Consider the following 22,739-nt stretch of genomic DNA (forward strand, 5'->3'; position numbering starts at 1 on the left):
GTCAGACGGTTATTCCAATGCATACAGATCGTATTCACTTCAATCTCTCCCAATCCCTTTTAGATGTAAACGCTCTTGACGCGCTGGGTAACACACCCGTGCATCTAGCTGTCCGAGCCTGTCGGGTGGATATCTTAGACCTTCTGATATCTAATGGGGCAAGACTGACGGTATCTAACAGAGACGGACTGCAACCGGTGCATCTTGCCTCCGAACTCGCCTTTGTTGCCGGTCTTAAAGTAAGATTCATTCATCTCTGTTAGTGCACTTTGTAATGTTCCGGATGAAAGTAACGATTAGATTATATTTTTACCTAATTATCTGTTCTTGAAAAAGACTCAAGAGAATCGCAATCCTTGGTGACATACGCTCATTTATTTATTGAGTTGATGCCAAAGGCAAACTGAGCTGAATCCCATCTAAATCCTTCCTGTATAGTATTCTTATATATTTCATATCTCTCATATCGCATATCTCATTAAAACCAAAGTATTTTGCAAATTAGCGTATTTCTCAAATTGCGTATAATTTGGGTGCAAGTGGAACAAAAGGCTGACGGAAGCTTGAGGATTGAACCTACCTTATGAGCCCTTGTGGAGCAAAACCGGTCTTGATGTATCCAAGAGCTTTCAGCGACCGTGTCTTTGAAATCTCCCAACCAAAGCCCTATTCCTGGAAAACCTATAGTAGTCCCCGGCATTCCCTGCACACAAAATCCACCAACAATTTTTGCTTTTTCGGATTTTTGAGTGTACCGATCTACGTGTTTGTCCTAAAGTGAGTGAATGGTACCAATGTAATGAATGAGATCACGACCAACTTACCAGAAAGTCAGGATGTAATATTTACAGCGTACGAAGAAAATGCTACCTTTCTGCTTAAATCGGTAGCCAATAAAGGCACATATTAGGTGATTTCGACAACTGAGAATACTGTCTAGTGTCTATAACTGAGCATCATGAACAGGCAATTGTTGATCGTTCTGTACTCGCTGAGCGCAACCGATAACAATATCTGCATCTAATTTGAGCTTTATTCTGGGCCTGTTCGCCAAAAATGCGATGGCTACATACCACTAAATGAGAAAATAAATCACATCATGGCAGTTATTTTAACCAGTCTTGGTAGTGCCCTTCTAATACCTTGCCAGTGAAGTAAAGCCCTGTTAAAAGGGGCAACTGAGTGCACACCCATTTGTGGGGAATATTGTCAATCCGTCGTGACAGGAAAACCAAAATGCAGGGTTTGTCCGAGACAGTTTGACTTCATCATCGCGTACGCTTTCCGAATCAACTTGTCTCCACTCGTTTAGTATGACATTCCTAGTTGATACCCTTCGCATGGCCGAACACTAGCTTAAGGGATAACAGATATTGACTTGTATAACCGATCCGTCGTGACTGGAAAACCAAAATGCAGGGTTTGTCTGGGACAGTTTGCCTTCATCATCGCGTACGCTTACCGAATCAACTTGTCTCCACCCGTTTACTATGACATTCCTAGTTGATATCCTTCGCATGGCCGAACACTAGCTCAAGGGATAACAGATATTGACTTGTATAACCCGGGTATTCCATGAGACAAAGTGAATATAAAGTAGCCTTCAACTGAGGCATTCATATGTGCATTTATAATTTGATGTTATTCCGATTAATCAGGAACTTTAGGCCAATCGGTTCACATCAGTTGTGACTGGTCATTGTCTGTTGACGTGAAGGAGGATGGTTGAATTTCTTGGTCATTGTAGGAAGTTTTGGAGCATGTAGGGAGTGTCGCTTGGTCGGTGTTTCATCATAAAGGAGTAGCGCTGAAATTCTACTGAATCACTCATGCATATAAAAGTTCTGACGCAAATGGTAACCGTTCATAGTTCCACCGTACACGAGGGCGAACACAACTAATGCGTTTGTAAAATTGGCACTGAAATGAACGTCACAAACATATCTGGCAGAACCAATCGGCTATTCCCTCTCATATGGAACCATCTAGTAAAAACGTTCGTAAACCGTTATTAGGTTTCTCATTTCGAGCACCAGATCACTAAAACAAGATATTGTGAATTTTGTACATTAATTCAACTGTTGAAACATTTGTTGAACTGAGTGGACAACATGGTTAAAATTACTGAGTAGTTTTTCATCTTAAATGAAGCCCGGGCGAATCCGAATGCTTTCAGACGAAAGGGTGAATCAGTTCGCAATAAAGGCTTGTTGCGATGAAATCATCGTTACTTAGTCTAATGCATTACTGTGTGAATTCCAACAGTTGGTGAATCTTTCAGAAACTGATATTTAAGTATTTCAGTGGTTGTATTATATTTAAAATAATTTAAACTGATTATAGTGGAAACTACTCAAAATGTTGCTGAAAACTCTTCGACAGCCCACGACCGAGGTGTTTTTGTGGTTTGTCAGATTGAAATTGTTTTGTTCCCAGTTGAGAAGCTGCCGTCAGTGTGTGTGTCCTCTGGAGTACTGAAGGATCCCATTAACTCGGCTGGTTCCGTTTGAAAAGTGCGATTCACAGGAACTGTCTCGCATGTGTTCTGCATTTGAGTAACATTACATTTTTGGCCAAACGCAAGCACTACTCAGAATACTCAGAACATATGACGTGTCTCATCATTGCTAGGGGAATCAACATCATCGACAGCATGACATCAGTGACCAGCACTGGTGCTTCACTACCGTACAACCATGATTTATTTGGAAGCCTTATCCTTATGTTCTAAATGAAACCCAAATTTGTTAAACTGTTTATATTTAAATGTTACTCGAAGTTATAAATTAACATTCCTCCCAGTTACCCCTTTTATAATCTTCTAATGCTGAACGGTAGACGAAACCACCAGGTTCAACACTGAGTCCGACGCCAGCATTCAGGGATTTGCTGCAACGTAGTTTTAAACATCAATTGGTTTTAATCAAACTTCTGTCAGCGCAAACGTCCTGAGATTGGCGATAGCAATTATCAAAAAGCCCATGGTTGTTACAAACAGTAATATATTGTTCTGAGGTCAGTATTCGACTACTATGTTTTTGTCACTGCCACTATGTTTGCGTCAGCTTTTTACGTCAGTGTATGCTATATGCAACCGTGGATATGTAACAACTGTTTGTCCGTTTATTGGTCCTCTAACGTTGTCATGCTATTTATCTAGCCTATTATACCCCACAGCACCCAAGTGCTTGTTTTCATGAAGGTTGTTTCGTAAGCCTTAAAAGACGTTCGCTATATTTTCAACCTTTCAGAGGCTCCTGACTTACAAAGACGTCGAAGTGGATGCACTCGATGAACGAGGCTCTACTCCATTGTATCACTGTTCTTTGCAGGATAGCGACGAATGCGTGCGAATCTTGGTAAGCATCTTATTCAGCTGAATATTTTCACCGAGTTACGCATGTGAGGTATAAAACATTTAATGTTGCTTCGCAACTCAGTTCTGGATACTGGTAAAGATTATGGGTGGAAGGCTGACAATAGGAATTCTGGGTCACACGTAATCAGTGGAGGCAATAAGAGTAGAGCCAGTAACAACACCATACCTTTGGGTGCAGACCACTTTGATACTGGACGTTCCATGACCACAGCATCTATCCAGATTTGGAGTGGGGTGGCATTCCAAAGACCGACCGACGACCTGAAAGTAGTCCTCTTTATCCAAACTATTCGTCGTATCGGTCATTCGCCGACCTAATGAAAAATTATGGAGGATACTGCCCCATGTGTACGGACAGCGGACGATTTGTTCCAAGTAAATAGACGGTTCCACTTGTATATTCCTATTTGTTTATACAGTGTGAGGTGAAAAGGGTTGACAGGCGGCAGTGACAGTCCCGTCATTTTGAACAGATGCACCAGTTCAGCAGCAATAAAAATGCTTCGCGTCACACTCTGAAGTTTATGGTAGATTCAATTCTCGGTTTCATCGTCTCCAAATGCCAGTCCACTGTACGCTTTCTTTCTTGCAGAGAACAAATAAGTTCGTTTGAATTGGACAGTGGCGAGTACCCCCTTATAAAAGCTTCAGGACCCCACCCTTGTCTTAAGGCCTCCATACAGAGAATGAAGATTCTGGCTCCATTTACCCGAGTGAATAATCGCGCATAATTGCCTACTTATGACTAACCGGCACAAGGCTCTTTAAATTTATCTGCATAAGGCTGGTTCGTGATAAACTATACCGAGTGTGTATCCATTTGAAGTTTGTCAAAGCTGACCATTCAAAATGCAGAGGAGTTCCAGTGCATGCTCGATGCGTTTGTGTCACCTATATGTAGTCCGTAAAAGTAAGTTTCTGATGCCGTCACTCCCTCTGTTCTCAAGAGTTGTCACGAAAATATCAGCAAAATAAGAGCTAATGGACCGTCCATCATTATACCATCTATCTGCTTATGGAGCTGTCAATCAGATGGCCATAGGCGTATTGTGATAAGGTTACATATCAAATCAGTGCTTTCTTTCAGACTGACAGCCGTACATCAGGAGACACTATATGTTCACCAAAAATAATAATGTCTTCAACCCGTGTCGATGTAGGTGAGATGCAATGAACGCTGTCTAATGGGCTACCCAACATTTATCAAGCAATTAACTCATAGTATTGGGGTTTACTTGTGTGATCAAAAGATTCGCCCAGAGTTGAAGACTGCTTTATAGAATTTGGGTTGTCCGTACAGCCATGCCTATCGTCTTCAATGCGCCATTTAGCTTTGAAAACAGTAATTTCGGCTATAAGACTTTTTAGTAGACTACTTACATGTACCTCCAAATTGACCGAGCTCTATCAGGTGACAATCTCAATCATGGACTTTGTACTGTCTTCCAGGTTTACGTTCACTGTTTTGTCTCACCAAAATGTACTAAATCCTTTGTCTGGACACAGGACGACAATAACTCTGCTGACTTGTAACTGATGTAACTGATGTGGTATTACCTGGTGGTTACCAGTCTAACCGACCTTACTGGGTGATCGGTGATGTGCGGTTTCGGGATTTTAATTCACGTAAAGAGTCAGACTAAGCTGGTAGGTCCTTCATCTGATTGTTTAGTTTTCATACTATGTTTCAACCCCAATAATCTCCTGTTGGCCCTTTGAAACTCAAGTTGAATACCTTGTGTTAAACGCTTGATCTGTACTCTACGGAGAGGCACAGATTATGAGATATGTGCATAGTTCTCAGCGTTGGAAGGGCATGGTCGTAATGGTGGTTGCAAAGTGAGCAATGTCTTTTATCGTGAGCTCAGCTGAAACTATCAAACAATTTAAGACCGTTTCGTTCAACCTGTTGGACTGAGATCATGGAATAAATTGACGGAGGTAGATAATAACTTAGCAAACATTTTTCTTGTGAAATTCGAATTTGACTTGTTCAACCGCCTTAAATGTCACCAGCAACTTCTGATGCACATTCGCCGTGAAGGTTTAAGAAACCGTTTGAGGAAGTTTCTAAGCTGAAGATAACTGACACAAAACCTACCTAACACCATATTTCTGACTCAAAGAAGCCTAGCCCTTTAGACACATAGTAATCATCATTCTAGGGGTTGTCAAGCGTCAACTCTCAGTCAAAAACTGAAAACATACGTAAAGAGCACAACACATTCTGATGTAACTGCACCAAAGTGATACGGTGAGGATAGGATTATCACTAATTACCATTGAATATCATCACTGATGTGTAAAACATCAGATGCATCCCTCTCACTTACCGCCCATTCTTGACAGTTGGACCGCGGAGCTAACATTTATCACAAAAACGCATTCGGGAGCTCCGTTCTTCATGAAGCCATATTACAACATGCAGTCAAATGCGTCCACTTATTGTTCGAGCATGAAATCGTAAAATGCTTGCAAGATGGTTTAAAACAAACAAAGAGGTCATCATCCAGTCTAATGGCAGTTGACCCAGTCGATCAGAAAAAGTCAACAAGCCTGCTAAGTCGACTTGGTGATTGGATCGGTGTAGGAAATCCTTCTTCCCGTCGGTCTAGTACCTTCTCAACTTCATCTGAGCCAACGTCTACGTCTTCGCTGATCAATCTTGTAGATGACGAAGGATTCTCTCCTATTCACGTGGCCGTAAACACGGGGAATATGGAGTTGGTAAAAGTGAGTTATTTTTGAACGCACTGTTTTTGTCCAGTGAATCTGGATGTTTTAAGAAGCCCAGATATCGATACTTCGCCCTCCAAAAGAGAGAAGTCTAACTTTTAAATCGTTAGCACACTGTGTGGTTGGGAGTCGTGTGCTTCATCCATCGTAAGAATCCCTAGAATTGCTTAAAATTGGATCCTCCTACTTGATAGGCGATAATCATACCATTCAGTAACTATAGTGTTATTAGTGTTATTAGCTTACAATTTTACAGTAGGTAAGGCCACTAACCCTCGACCATGTAACTCAAGTCACATGATCCGGAGATCACTGGCTCTTCGAACCAAGACCTTGGTGATAGAATGCCCATGAAATGTGTGATACGTTTTTCCAGGAACTTCTCTGATCCTGTGTATGTAACTAACACAACTATTTTCGTCAACAGGAGTGTGCGACATTAGGCTTTTGGGATCCTTGCATTCTTCCACCTTCTCCAACCGAACAGTTTTTCAGTGCTAAGGAGAAGGTTTATTTAATTCGACGATATCAGCTCATTATAAACAATTTTTTCTGTAGATTTATCGATTTTATGCAACCTCTTCCATCAAATACGGCACCAGAGCCAAACTAGATGTTTTAAACATCTGTAATCTATTGCCCTAAAAGGTTTCGTCCCCTATTTCTAAAGCAGTCCGAGCAGAAGAAGGCTACATTCTTAAAATAAGAATCCACTTGTGTAGATAAACGCAGAATCCAGTCTACTGATGCCTTTAAAACAAAATTGCAGTGATTTGTAATAAGCCAGTTTTTATCCCCGAAGTGATTCGTTCCAGTTTCTTCAAACAACACTGCTCAGGACACTTTCAATCAAGCTCGAGGAAAAAACTCACGAAACAAGCGCTATCCACTAGTAATAATTTGCAAAGAACAGAAGTGACTTTTCTATAATAGTTGTGTCGGTAGTTTTTCTCAACAACTTTCTGGTCCTTCAGATGTGCTGCATTATCTATACTGGGTTTTAGTACCGGGATCATAGCCTGAGTAGATTCATCTCTGGTGCCATATCGACTACAAGAAATGCACGTCGCCGAATGGACGATAGATCTTTGAACTTGTCTATAGCGCATTACTTAGCCTCCAAGTAACTCCATAAATGAACAAGTTTGAGGGAACAGTTTTCGAGACCATTCTCACCCAGTACAATCCCTCCTAGGGAAGATGATCCCCAGAACCGTAAAGCAGGCGATTTCAGATTCTTTCAATTATTTATTCCTTTTTTAAAACAAGAAATCACCTGTTTTATTTAGTGTCCTCGAACAGACCAACCAAGTATGCCTCGCTGGCTTCCAGTAGAGCTGAGACAGTCGGCTCTGGAATCCTAGGTTGGTCTTGAAATCTTGAGCTAATCCCTCACCAGGCGTTGGAAAGGCGGTTTACGGATCAGCAGTTCGGTGGACTTCTGGTAGCGGCGGAGCTCACGAAGAGCGACGGTCCCAGGCCTATAGCGATGGGGCTTCTTCACACCGCCTTGGTCGCGAGCTGCTTCCTCGGGGCATTCCCACCAGTACTCTTGCGGGCAGTTTGCTTGGTGCGTGCCATGTCTGTGGCTAGATAACCAGCTAAGCTAAGACACCGCTATTTCATACAATATCAAATTCTTTTGTGACTGGAGCGGATCTAAATCAATCAACAGACTGGTAGTTGATACAAATGCCGTACATAAAAACTTATTCCTAATGGCCTAAATGATAGGTTTCAACAACCATCGCGCAAGCCCCAGATGTGTGAGAATATATAGCGTTCAAAACATTCAAAGCATTTCAGAAAAAAATAGGTCCTAGCTAGACTCTCCAAGAGCCTGCCTGGAGATACTCAGATACAAATGAACCTTTATCACATCACTACAGAAAGTATGGATGCAAGGCAACATCTTGGAACTTCTTCAAGCTGTATCCTAGAGAAGTGGAAACTCCATGAGAAACTTCGAAGTGCGATTAGTTACCATCTGATGAAATTCGATCTATTACAGGCTACTATCCCTGCCAGCGTGTGAGATGCTGGATTTGCGGAGTTGCATATATTGCTCGTTATCAATCGTGCACGAAGCGTAAGCAATGGACACTCAAGCACGCGGGTTCTAAGCCATCGAGCAAACAAGTGTGACAAGCATTCGGGTGACAGAAAGTTTATCCTGGGTGATCTCACCCTCAAATCAAAGGGCAATAGGATCTTTAGTACGGAACTCGTTTGGTGTCACCGTATTCACATTATCTTATATTATTATATTTAGATGTGGTCTTATTGACCAAGAACTGACACTAAATGTCTCACTTTACCTGCTAGCTCTTGCCTTGGTAAACCAAATTTTCCAACACCGTTAAAGAGAAAGTGCTTTCTAAGCCTCTTTCGTCTGAAAAGAAGTGATGAGATTTTTACCTTCGGTGGTTTTATGTGTTCAGGCCTTAAAGTTTTATGGTGAACCGTGCACTATTTGCAGGCTTGTCTTGACCGAGGAGCCAATGTTCTGGCACAGGATCATGCCGGTCAAACCCCTTTACATTACGCCTGCACACGTGGAGACCTGGATTGTGCGAAGGCATTGCTTGAATTTCATCCCAAGTACAAAGCACGCATGATCAGTGCGGTGAATCGTGATGGCCGAGGTCCGATTCATTTGGCTGCAATGTATGACCATCCGACCCTTATTGATTATCTACTCAGTCAAGTAAGTAAATTTCCATGTTAGAATCAAGATCGTTCGAGATAACATGCGCCTGAGATTGGTTTGGCAGTTACTAGCGCAACGTTCACAATAATCTACCTTATAAAACACGTTATTCACATTTTCGCACTTCTCTTATGATGTCATAGGCATAGGAGTTCGGTCTCCAGTCCGATACTGTACACAATTGTTCCACAAATCAGTGAATAAGCCACACGGGTCGTATGTGGTGAACAGACTGAGGGGTTCGCAGGGCAAGAGTTGTCCCGTGACAATGTGCAATGTGCAATGGCGTCATTGGTCTCTGGGGTACAAATGTCAAAAACACTCGAAAATTTGAAATATATGCAGAAGCATTGTGATTTGAATGAAAGTTTTTCCATGGATGATAAAAGACGTTCAAAAATTTATCGGACTTCGCAAACATAACAGCTGGTTTTATCCTCAAACATCCTCTTGCAGCTGGCACGCTACAAAGATAAAGTGAATCGAGCTGCACCTGCTTAAAATTCTGCATTATTCTTCGGAAACATTTTTTCAGAATACTAGCATTCAGCTAAATGATAAAAAATCAAGCAGGGATTTTGTTCAAAATGCAGAGAAATTTGTTGCTTTTGTGCAATTTCCCGACTTTCGGAAGCTGCGGTATCCCTGAACTCTTGCAGACCACGAAAGATGACGAAAATCCTTATCTCCGGACACTAATACTCCATTGTGTACTCCATTGTGGAACATCTGGGAAATAATCTATCTTTCCCAGTATGTCCGTTATTAGACTCAATTCAAAGCCCTAACTATGCGGATGGAATCGAAAGCGCTTGTTTTTAAAAGACTTTAGGAGAGACATTTTCGGTCCATTTTGGGTGGGGCTTTGCTTAGTGCTGACTTTTGAGCTTCTCAGGTAACCAGTATCTTTTTTTAGATACATTGAGCTTTTGAGCGATTTTTGTTTCTTCAGTCTTTCTAAAATACAACTCCATTGCCCCAAAGGCCTCCTAGTGATGTCACCGGCCTGTACTAGACTGCATCGATTGGCTTATTCTAACTAGCAACTTAAGCTTTAATTCACTCCGATGGCTCAAAAGCTTGATCCTTGTGTGGCCGAGCCTTCATCCAGGAACTGTTTGCGATGGACCAGATGAAGTAGAAATATGGAATGGATGAGAAAGTTTATCTCTCCCTCATTAATCTGAAGTGATGTGCTATCTGCGTGGAGACAGTATCGACACACTTGCTCTTTCGAATCCGATGGTTCCCGTCACAGATGCATTGATATGTTCTCGCCCCAGACTCTGTTGCTGACCTAGCGTTCTTAATACATACATGTATGTACACGTATATGGAAATATACGAACAGCGATTGTTATCACTTTATTGCAACGTTCCAAAAAAAGACGCGAGTTTGTCGTCATACAAGTAACCCTGGAGTAACTGTACTTATGCCGCTGATTGCAGGCCACCATTTGTCAAAGTATCTATCTCTTGCAACTGGTTTACTGTGCGGGTCCATAGTAATGCGTTAACAGGGCGAGTTATGAGGTAGCGTTGTCTCTACTATTGGCCCTTCCAGTTTTTTGTTGGCCCCGGCAACCTTGTTTACATGCCTTGTGCCACATGCAACTATGACTTCGGCAGTGCCACAAATAGGAGTGTGGGTTAGCCCGTCGGTAAGTATGCTTCGGAAGACGTGTTTTGAATTGCTTCTTTGTCTCACATTCACAACGGTGAATGAGGTAAACAGATCCGTTGAGATCTCTTAGCGTAAGAATTTTAATGCGCATCACAACCGTCTACCGGAAACCAGCCACACTACTTGAAACACCTGAGTGTCCGGACAGTGTTTGGACCATTGGATATCGGCTTTTAGTGATGACAATACAGAGGGTTTTCGCGAATCTGAGTGTGCTACTGGAGGTAATCTTGTGGATCCGGCGCACACTCCAAGGGACAAGGTCGGCGAACAGACTACCAGAGGCCTGTCAACAACCATTAGCCAGCTTGTGTACGATAGGGCTTACAATGAGCTCGAGTACCCCACTAACCAACCAGGTACCAGTGTCATAGGTCAATTCCTTGGCGTTCCGGTATTATATCACAATTCCCCTGCTCAGTACTAAACAACCTAATCCGCAGAGTGCCATATCTAAACAGGCGACACATGTGCAATGCGGTCATGGGTTCATCTGCTGGGAGCTGCAACGCGAGTGATAGTAGTTCTCCCTAGAATAGGTAACGTCATCAGTGCTTACTAGATCGACGTTGCTTATTTGTTTTGTGGTATTTCTGTCCGAATTCTGTCTCTCTATGGTAAATTCAGTCTTTTTCGACCTCCTAGACTATTCTCAAGCCGCCGAAGTGGAAGACGTCCGAGAATACGGTCGGGTGCCATATCTTCACTTGGCCGGATCTGAGTACCTGGCTGTCATTCAGGGTGATGTATCATTACCCCCTGAAGAACTTGAGCACTATGAAACCTTACTGATAACTGCATGCGCATAATCATACAGCAGACACTGAAGATGAAATCAATGGGGGATTCCTGTATGACAGTAATTTGTTTGTTTCTGGATAAAAGTGTAGATCATAAGAAAACAGGTCACAACGCGATTTGCGTTCACTGACGGCTGGTGATTCTTTTCAATACTCATAAGTATAACTTTGTGTCGCTCCTTGACCAGTGGTTTGAATGCTGCCGTAATAGCGGACGTCTGAACAGCAATCTATCCCATTACCCTTCCCCCAGTGACTGGCAAGTTCAGGTGGTCCCAAGGACTGGCTGATGAGGAGTAAATGTTTTGCAAATAATTATATTTAAACAGAAAATTTGTACTGCCACGTCGAATGCTGCCACATAGGACCGTACCAAGTAAAAACTGCTGGTATCAGAAAGCGCCATCCGAATGTTTGAGTGATTTGGTATTCTTTTGCCTAGGAAGCGTTTCGAATTGAACGAGTGACCATTTAGATAACGCTGACTGGCCGCAACATACCCTGAATTCCGACAAGCCTTCACATGCAATGCAGTTAGATACAAACTCAGTAATATAAGTGACGTAAAACAGCCGTATCTGACTATTTATCGGTGTCGAAATCAGCTGGCATAATTACACAGAGTGAAAAGATTAAACCAGCATGGAAAAGTCTATTTAGGAAGTTCATCCTCTGAATAGCGATCCGCAATGCACCTTTATTTACCGAGTCAGTCTCTTTAAAGGTAAACATATAGGTCGTACAGAGGCTGATTCCGTTCGTGGCATTGTTTCTGTATTCATCTCGTTGAGGAAATTAAATTTAATCAATGGTGCTCCTTCGGCTCCGCAGTCCGTGCTTTCCAACTGGATGATCTTATCCAAAGCGTCCACTTTAAGACGATTCTCTCAAAGGCAAACCAGGATTTTTCTACAAATTGTCTGCATCTGTCTACCTCTTTCCATCAAACAAGGCAGTATGGTTGCATATTTTTAATTCTCTGAAATATCGCAAGTTTCCTTTACCAGACAGATTAGATGGAAGGTGGATAGTTTAGTTCTTGTCCATTAAGTCTGCAGAGTTCGTTGAATATTCCGCCGTGAGTCTCTGAGTCCTCGTTTGCGAAACTGTTCTTTGAAAGACTGTCCAAAATTCAGCCTGGGCAAACGGTCTTGGCGCTTTTGCAGTAACCTGCTGAACGCTTAATTCTCGCGCTTAAGTGTGAACAANCAAAATCGTGTTTTCTCCAAATCACTCTTTTCGAGCGCTGGTGCAGTTCTCCGATGCGTTTTCACTGCAAGTGATTGTTGGTCCCCTGAGTTTGGTATATCTGGTCTCCAAACTTTCGTTATACACTGGGCCTCACAATGCGTTCTTTTGTCCGTGACTGAGTAGGTTTTTCTCAAGGAGACGGATGCATTTTCTCGTAACAGAAATGCTTCGTGGTGTATTCAGAATCGGACATCACTTTGGTAGGAAAATGTGTTTAGATGTTTTAGAAGAGGTTCGCCCAGGAATTTTAATGGGAAACTCGGTTGACAAACCTCCCGTGTAGTTTACTATGTATGCTCAGTTTTTCTTTCATAGCTGAGACGGTAATGTAAAAAATTAAACGGACGGGGAGCCTTCGATACAGTCAATGTTTGGATTGAGTTGAAACGAGAACTAATGGCAAAAATTGGGTAAACACCAAAGGCGATCTCAAAGTAACTGAGTCTTTTTGGATACATCTTTTGATAAATAAGGTAAATGTAAATTGATTTTATCTGAAGTAGACGATGTGTTCCTTCCTGTTCATATTTTTGAAGTCTCCGTTTGCATGCGACGTTACGTCGTCATCTTTTCCTACAGGGTGCTGAACTGAACGCCAGAGATAATAAATCAATGACACCACTTCTGCTGGCTTGTTCCAAGGGTAGCGTCGAAGCGTCCAAGCACTTGGTCAGTATCGGCGCTGAGCTGACGTGTTGTGACGAGAACGGACGAAACTTGGTCATTTTGCTTTTGTTCAGTGGGGCAGGAGCGGCACGCGATATCGTTCCTGTTTTGATGAAAGTGAGACCCGACTATTCATGATTGTGTTAAACTGCCCCACAGCAAGGTTTCGGGAGAGTGAATTCATGAATAAAAGCATGACCTAATAATTTCAACATATAAACGACAATTAAAATAAAGTGAACTACTAATAATATATAAAATACAAAAAACGTGTGCCGCACTTATGAAAACCCTGTCTAGCTACACTAAAAATGATTCGAGATATCGCAGTATATTTTCATAAAGGAAACTCGGGGACTGTGCCTACCTGATGAGCCCCAAGAAGGGCGAAATCGCTCGTGGGCTGTCGAAGAGTTTTCAGCAACCTTGTGAGTAGTTTCCTTTATGAAAATATACTGCGATATCTCGAATATCGTGCCAACTGAATCATGAGGCGGCCTGTGTGCAGCACATTCAGCTGGAGGACATCATAAACGAGAGATTCAATTGAGTCTCCCGTGAAAACCAGGTTAAGGCTTATTTATTTAATTTAACGTATGATACATCAAGACAGATGAAACCAACATCCGGAGTGCTGCGGCAATCCTGTCCTAAACTCGAAGACATCCTGGAAACCGTATGCTCCCAGATTCTCATGGAATCGATTGACTGGTTAGGATATTTCAAGATCAGTATTGCCAAATCTTATGCAGAAGGTGGGTGGAAAAAACCAGACAAACCAAACAAGTTGGTTAACTGTCCTGTAAACGAATCATGCTGTGTCGTATTTGAAAATGGGATTAATGAAAATGTTTCTTTACTTTGACTTGTCTGTAGTACGACTATTTCATCGCACTAAAATTAGTAAAATATCTGCATAAAGGCCAAGTAACTAGTACCTTGCTGTCAAGATGTCCGTGCATTTTGTGGTGGAGTGATTGATGCAGCGGCCCTACCCTTCTACCATCTAGTGGGCTCAGGTGTCGTGCTGGGGATCCGAAACGGCCCCACACGAATCGTTTTGTATTATTCAGTTGGAGAGTGTTTTCTACCAAGAAAGAACCAATAGGTATTTAGACCTGTAGAACTTCTGGTGTGTGGCGGAAAATATGACTGAGATATGTTACTTTTCTGCGAAGGATCCACAAATATTCTGATGCAAGAAAGAATATTCAACCCACTATCAGGGGATTGCTGAATCCACCATCAGAGTTCTAAAGTAAGCCCATTCCGGATCTTCCACGTATGGATATTGGTGTTTTGCTCGTTCAATTCTAAGTTGCATAGTACTCAGTCGGTAGTCCACAGAAGGTAATGTGACTTGTACTTATTGTTTACTACAACTAAAATTATACTAGGAACACTGGCTTGCGATAAACTTTGAAGCTTAATCGGTCTGTTAGTAGACACTTCAGCCCGCTTTGTTAGACAGGCCTGGAATCGCATGCAACAAACATTTTTGGTGGGGTGGAAACACTGATGTCTGAACGACGAAACTTTAGCATTAACGAATGTTGAACCAAAGGGGGCGAGAAACAAGGGGAGCGCCACCCGAAGAAATAGATCAGAAAAGAAACAATTTTGGCAACTAGCACTGTTTCCGTATTGTGCATATAGCAATTGCTTCTTAGGCGATATATCCATCCAAAAAGTAACTGAAAGCAACTTTCTTAGCAATTGTTTGAGTTCTTGATCCTCCGCACTTGTAGAATTGCGTGGTAAGTCTCCTCGGAGAAGCACCCGAACAGCAGGAAAACCAACACCGTAGAAACATTTGTTAGTCCCATCAGTAGGCTTATCTTATTTCAATTGTCACAAGAAGGAAGACTGACCAAGTTCCACCCATCCATAAAAACCACGAGATAATTGGAGATCATTTTGACGCATTTCATCGTCTCTTCAACAGTCAATTTTACTTGGAACTTTTTTGCTTCCACAAAAGACAAGCAAGGTTGGTGAAAAAGGGTAGATTGCACGGGCGAAGTAAACGACATATCGGGAAACAATATCAAACAAAAGATGGTTTAGGCAAAGAAGTACTTCTCGAACTGAAGAAAGGGAGCTTAAAGAATCAAAATAGAAAGGGAAACGAACTTTTTAGGATTTTATCTAACTGATGTGACATTCTGTCCAATTTGTGATTAACTTTATAATGATGCAAAATTTTCGTTTCATTACATCTTAACCCAAACTTCTCTCCCTGTGTTTGATTAGACAGGGCAGCTCTCCGTTCTTTTCAATCAGCCAGATAGGTGGGGTTGTACGTTTATGCACATTGCTGCTCGACTTGGACTGCGTGTGGCGGTGCAAATAGGAGCGCAGTTTGGTGGGCATATCCTGGCCAAAGATAGTGAGCATAGCACGCCATTACACTCGGCAGCTCGTTTTGGTCGAATCCAAATCTGCCAGTATATGTTAGAAATGAATGAGGGTAAACGTGCCTTGTTTCTGGCTGACGATAAAGGACGTCTACCACTTCACCTGGCCGCACAGTATGGGAACAACCGGGTTGTGGAATTCCTCCTGGCCAATGGATGCCTTTATCGCAGGTAACAGACTACTTTATTTTTTGACGTATTTAACCGGTTGCAAACCCTTTTTTTACCCTTCTGTACATTGCAGAATTCGTAGTCATGAAAGGACAAGCTTTTGTCTTCTAAAACATGTTTGTGACACTAAAGGAAGCATCTGAACAGGTTTCAGGGAGCCAGCCTTTTTCTTGGTTCAGCCATGCTTATCATGGCTAATGACAGTCTGTTGAGTGTGCCAGCTTGCGCCCGGGTGTCCCGAAGAAGCAGCCAAGACTGTTCCATGGAGCAAATGATGAAGAAAGAAGGTTGACATGTTAGTAACTTTATGGCTGCCATGCGGCTGTCATGTGGTTCGCGCGAAATCAGTGCATAAATCATTTCCAAAACATACGACCAGTAGCTGCCCTTCGGCAGAATTTACAAATCAGCAATTTCTTTGTCCTCAATAGGAATACCCTAACTGCTTGAATACTCTGACCACGTTGAATGATCGTCACCAGCGTGGCGTAAACCAGAACTGTCGATCAGTTCGCCTGTTCTATATGATCATTTCGTGAGATTCCGGCGAACGCACACACAAAACTTCAAAATTCAATTACCGAAATCCTTAATACCATTGGTCATCTCTGCTTGTGTTTTGTTATTTATGATATACCGGTGTGAAGGCAGAATGGAATACAATTCAGTCAAAGGGAAGCAAAGTAGAATGGGAACCGGAATATACATTGTGGGCATAAAAAATTAGACAGAAGGGCCATGTTCCAAACTGCTGGTCTCTGGCTTATTGAATGAGCACGCCATAGGCTGAGATACGGTGAACACCAAGTCTTATTGCACAAGCACATTTGAAATGCGCATTGATTCATAACGTCCCTTCCCTATTGGTCAGCATTTCAATACGGTTCAAATAAACATGTACAATGTCGGTTTACGTCCATTTTAACTTAGCTCTCGTCTGGTGGTCAGTAGGCCATGGGTTCGATTCACTCTCTGCGTCTATCTGTTAGGTTGCATACTTCGACTATTTCGTTCGTTGTCTTTTACTAAATCGGAAAATGATACCTTCGATATACTTTGATTGAAGCGTTTTTGTGCCACTGGATGTATTATGATGCTTGCAAAGAATTACGCCATTCTGTTCGAAAGACCCTTAATCGTCTATGCTCCTGCCCGTAAGTGTTCGACTTAACTGTATTTAGAGGGCTGTCTAGCAGACCAGTTGTTTTAACTGGTTACTACTAGATGGGAAGCTCCAACCAATGTTAAATCTCGCGGTTTTTATGCTCCTACCGATCGTTGTTACCGCATGCTTACTTAGCTTCCCACTTGCCTCTCTACAGCTCTGCTCATGGAATTTCTTGGCTATTTGCAAAATTTCTGATTCGCTGAGATGATTTGTCAGGCCCTCCGAAACAGTCAGATGATATTATCTGTTATTTCCACCGAATTGTTGCAAAAGGCAAGGATTCGTTCTCTTTTCTCTCGGTAAAAAGCTTCGCAATCATGGATTTGTTTGGATTCTGTCGAACCAGATTCCCCGAAATCGTGGCTTTCTTGATTAAATCAGAGCCCTCTTTTGTTTTAGCTCAAACAGAAGCTTGCATGTAGTCTCGTAAAATGGGGTGTCCGTTTCCCCTGAGTAGACCCTGTGAGGTCTATGCGCTAACCACGTATAAGAACCAGTTTTTTATACCACCCAGCAATTGTTGGCCATCACATTACCAAAAACGCTCTCTTGATCACAAAATGTCCTATTGTTTGCATTTGTAAGGATTCATAATGATATTATGTTGAAGCTGTTATACTCTTCTTTTTTAGATGCCATGAAGGAAACACTCCTTTGCATTACGCCGCAATGAAAGGAAATGCAGACACCTGTGCCCTTCTACTGGCCATGAACCCAAGCATATTGAATGAAGTGAACTACACCGGAGTGAGTTATATGTAGTCTTGATTGTGAATTCGCTGTAATTCACAATCATACACCAGAAATGAACATGAAGATTTGACAAGTGAACCCATTCTGTAAGCACTTGAAATTTTAGGCAATCTCAGGGGTTTGCAGCAATCCTAATATTGATTCCTCTTTCAGACACTTGTCATATTTTTGCTGCATTTGTAACTGTCAACTGAAAACCAATATGACAACATTTTTAATGTTGGATTTATGTCTCAACTGATTAGTCAGTTATACAGGGGTCGTAGGAAGGATGACGCATGATCCAAATAGCGGCACTTGGTACACCGATCTAAATTCAGGCGGTAGACCCGTCTATTGGCGATCAGGAAGCGTACGAGTAGAAATACGAAACTGGCGTAATGCTTTGCTTGGTTGGCTCTCTCGCAAGTGTGCCCTCCCTTGGCCCAGTTCTTTACAGTGCCCACAATTACATTTGCTAAAACAACTCAACAAGTTGACCGATAATTTTGTCCCCTGATAGTTACACGAACCTTTGTCACTTAAAAAAGGTACAAGGTACACAGCTCTATCGGTCCAATATAAAGTAGACCAACGTCCATTACAAAAGCCGGAATGTATTTTTTGTTTTTATGCCTGATGACATTATGTATGTGAATAGATAGACGACGAGCTAGATGGTCGTACGACTTCTTAATCATTCAACCGGGATCAGTCTAGTTGGATAGTCTTTATGGGAAAATAAGCTCGTTGGCATAGCAAGAGACGGAGCCAGTACGAAAAAAGTCGTCGCGAAAGAAAATTCCCCGTTCAAAACCAATAACTGACATTGATACTGAGCCTTAAGTCTTGTCTCATGGGTACTTACATCTTTCTTTGTTGTGACTAGCTTGAACTAGCGTAAAAAGCTTGCGTTTCAGACGCTTAATACGAATTTCCCATGTACGTTGAACCAAATCAGACAACATTAATTTCACATTGTCGCACAGGACCCAGTGCATGCTGGGCAGAAGGCTTCAAGTGTACCAAAGATCTGCTCAGCTTTTAGAGGGTCACAAAAATGCTCCAGTCTGGTAGGGAGGGAACTGGAATACTAACCTCCTCATGAATTTTCAAAAAAAGGCTTTCTGACTGGTCAGTCAGCTTTTTCCCTTCGACTGCATAATTTCGGTCAGGGTTCTATAACACTTCATAGAAATACCACAAAACGTGTCAAACTAGGGTCAGCTCTGACAGTAGTCGTAAATTAATGTAACCCTTTAAGAAGTACCAAGCTTCACGCAACTTTTCACAGAGAATTTCGTGCGTTTTTCGAACATATGAAAGAGACAGTACTAATGTTAGACCATCTGCGAAAGTAGATTATAAACATAACACGCCATCAATTTCTACTGGACCTGATGCATGATAATCGGGCTGGATACAAACTCTACTGGAACGACATTCAAGTAATGACCCGAACCGGGTTGAAAAATGTGATTTCGAAGAGGCTCGGCACTCTACTGAAACACCTCAAAACCCACTGAACCCATCAACCGTTAGGGAAAAACATTACAAAATCCAAAACTGCAGAGAAATTAGGCATGAGAATTACACAAGAATCGGGCCCTTCAAAATATACAGGGTTAATCAGCCTAAATGGGATACATACTCGACGAGTAAATCGAAGAGACAGGTCAAAACAAGAAATAACGGCAAACTGGTGGGGCACGGCATCTGCTCAATCAGCTGAGTGCAAAGAATTGCCCAGCACAAGAACAGACATCTCATCAGAAAGGGAATTGAAACCAACGAATCAAAGGGGAGAAAATCACAACACAATACAGGCGGGGAGCCCGGCCAGTCAAACGAAAGAAGTAATACAAATTAAATTAGAAATTATGTTGAAACCAAATCGGATTCAAGAGAAAAAGAACACAGTATAGCGCGAACTCGAAGCTGACCAATTTAAGCAACAGAGGAGAAACTCAACCAGAAATTTTTTAGCCACGTAATCTAGAACTAAAAAGACCTCCGTGCAAAGAAATTTTCAAGCAAGCTGACTGGTCACACCGATACCCGACGATAAATGTTTTGAAAACTACAAACGCGCGCAAGTAAGGAGAAAGTACTTACCTAGCCGCTCGCTGTTTGTGCCCTCAATTGCTAGCGAAGCACTGCCAAGCCAGTTGTCAACCTCGTACGTCAGATTTACAGCCATTCGATAAGGAAACGGTGGTTCACACATGACGTTTTGTGGCAAATAAGTTTTTATTCCGTCAAATTACTAGGTGGATAAACAGGCTAAATAAGAGAAAGCCACATTTACTACCATACGTTTCAGTACTTAGCGGGTAGCTGGTTCCCAATAGCGTCACCATACTCTGTATATATGCCAAGCCATGCCCCCCCCCATGGCGCACGATTTTGTCAGTGTCTATGAGTGCTTCAGTCGGTACAGTTCATAAACGTCTGCGTCTGAATAAGACTATAATGTGTATTTAAATATGATGACAAAATCGCAAGAATGCGATGAATGCCGAAGAGAAATTGTTAATTTTTGCGCAGCGTGCTGTTTGCAAATATAAAATTAACTTTCCAATATCCAAAGCGGTAAACAGTACCGTTAAAGCACACCTTTTTATTCAGTGCGCGTGAAATAAATATTTTTGGAGAATTCGTATGTCGGTTTCCTTCCTCTGCTTTTTTTACGGTTGAACTCAAAATCATTTGAAGTAGCACCCAGCAAGCATCAGTCTTAAACCGCAGACCGCATACGCGCCAATCGCACTTGCTCTTTCAGGCCAACATCGAGGAACACAGTGTCTTTAAAGTCATCTCTGATCTGTGCTACAACGCTTTTGTCCAAGTCAATGTATACAGTTTGATTGCACGTCACAAAGACATGACTACCGTCGTTATACACAGATTGAACTAAGAGCCATGGCCCGTTTGGCTTCAATAGGCTGATCGCAGTTTTCCTTAGGAATGCTGTGAAGTTAATGGCGCGAAGAACACTTAGTTACAGTATGTAAACACATTCAGTCTCCAGTTTCATCTGTTTGTTGTTTGTTATCGTTGTGAAAACGAATTAATGAACCACTACATTTTGGTCTGCTTTTTTTAACTCTTCCTCTAAGTCGGTCCTCTCGGTTTGAAAGAGCTCCAAATTCTCTATCCAGCAGCAAACCAAGTTGGCACTTGAGACGTGATATCTTCAGCCTAACTTTTAGAATTTCTTGCGTACTTAAGCAACGGAGTAGTCCACGTATGTATCGCTTTTGGGGTGCAATCTTTCACCTGCAGAAAGTAACATATTAGGGTGAGATCTGGTTCACATGGTGAGTGAGCAAACACCGGGTATTTTCGACCCCAGCCTTATATGTCGATTTCAAAATTCAGTCTGTGGTCAAAAGTAGACGCGTAGCTATCCTAGTTTTGGGTCTTCAGTAAGACGTGATATTTCAGCCTAACTATTAGAATTTCTTGCGTACTTAAGCAACGGAGTAGTCCGCGTATGTATCGCTTTTGGGGTGCAATCTTTCACCTGCAGAAAGTAACATATTAGGGTGAGATCTGGTTCACATGGTGAGTGAGCAAACACCGGGTATTTTCGACCCCAGCCTTATATGTCGATTTCAAAATTCAGTCTGTGGTCAAAAGTAGACGCGTAGCTATCCTAGTTTTGGGTCTTCAGTAATCAGATGTTCTCAATAATTCCGCACTTGGGAGGCTAAACCAGTTTTTCATCTCATTACCACAAAAGTGTGCCCATCTTACGAGAAGTGAGTACCGTCAACTGGTTACGTTCGTCACTTTGTCACTTCGCATAATCTTCACCGTAGATTTTTGAATGGATTTATTTGCGAACACTCCACTAATGCTACTAAAGTGTTGTAACATATCGGCCTTTTGAATGCAAGTCTTTGAGTGATAAGCGCTACAAACAAACTACCCACACCCTTCTCTCATCATCAGGCTACTGCACTGCACTTCGCTGCAATGCATGCGAACGCAGATGTGATCAACTATCTACTAACTGCAGGAGCTGATATTATTCCTGATCACAATGGATTGTATTTTAGCTCTTTGGCGTTCCAACCAGGAAGCTATTTCGCCTCGAGAACCATTGCATTGCACAAACGGTAAGTCGCTTTCTTTATGTGCGACAAATGAATGGGCCTCAACAAATCTATTAGGCCTACCGGTCACAGACCATGTTTTTGTTTAATCCTGGGCATCAGGCAATGGTGTTGACAGGAAATAACCCAGAGGAATCAGCTCCTTTCCTCATCCGGATGTTTAATTTTTCACTGTTTGGATCACAGTAGGCCCAAAAGAAGGCTTAGCCTCGGAGTCCTTCAATATGAACACACCAATTCATTAAATCCTAAAAATTGAATGAGAAACTAAATAATAAACCTGAATATATATATATATATATATATGGCCGAACCTTCCTGCTTGTTCAGGGTTTGTGCGTTCTACTGTGCTTACAGCGCATTATGAACTTGCATCTTTACGGTACTCACAGGGGACGATGGCCTCTTCGTCTTCGCACAGAGATCTAAGCAGGAGAGTGGTGTCTTTGGACAGTTGTAATAGTTGGTAGCTCCTGCCTTCAGGTCAGCGTTGTTTAAGGGTAAACAAATTGTGCTTCTTGATCAAGATTTCGTTATGTAAGGGTGACCGATCTATGCCGAAAGGCCGATAAGCGCTGTAGACTCCGTGAGTGAATAATAGGCAGTGCTACATCCTTTCTAAGTACGACACAACCACATTGCTGATAAGCCGCTCGTGGTCGAAAGGTTAAGTGTTCAAACCACTGGCCGGGAGGTTGAAATTTTGAGACTCTGAAGTTCGAGGGATGCGCAGTTCTGATGATTTCCATTAAGGGTGAAAAAGCTGTGCAGAGCCTCCACTTTTCAGCATAGGTTAGCTTCACTCAAAGGACGAAATTTCTATTGAAATTCCATAATCTCCTGACACAACCAATGCTGTGCTTCTGTTTATCTACCTCACTGTCTATCCATCTAAGCAATATAT

General features: G+C 42.1%; 1 protein-coding gene across 1 annotated transcript in view; it reads left to right on the plus strand.

The window, feature by feature from the left end:
• Window positions 1-22,739, plus strand: part of T265_10897 (hypothetical protein) — a gene marked incomplete at both ends in the record, with an annotated part of 50,025 nt that overhangs the window by 15,690 nt on the left and 11,596 nt on the right. Inside the window, 8 exons of the mRNA XM_009177408.1 lie at window positions 28-239; window positions 3,252-3,359; window positions 5,729-6,112; window positions 8,595-8,822; window positions 13,140-13,343; window positions 15,480-15,814; window positions 17,615-17,729; window positions 21,672-21,838. Coding sequence (XP_009175672.1) covers window positions 28-239; window positions 3,252-3,359; window positions 5,729-6,112; window positions 8,595-8,822; window positions 13,140-13,343; window positions 15,480-15,814; window positions 17,615-17,729; window positions 21,672-21,838 — 1,753 coding nt within the window. The remainder of the gene's footprint in view (window positions 1-27; window positions 240-3,251; window positions 3,360-5,728; window positions 6,113-8,594; window positions 8,823-13,139; window positions 13,344-15,479; window positions 15,815-17,614; window positions 17,730-21,671; window positions 21,839-22,739) is intronic.

The sequence above is a fragment of the Opisthorchis viverrini genome (assembly GCF_000715545.1).
Source record: "Opisthorchis viverrini unplaced genomic scaffold opera_v5_418, whole genome shotgun sequence".
Taxonomy (NCBI): Eukaryota; Metazoa; Platyhelminthes; class Trematoda; order Opisthorchiida; family Opisthorchiidae; genus Opisthorchis; species Opisthorchis viverrini.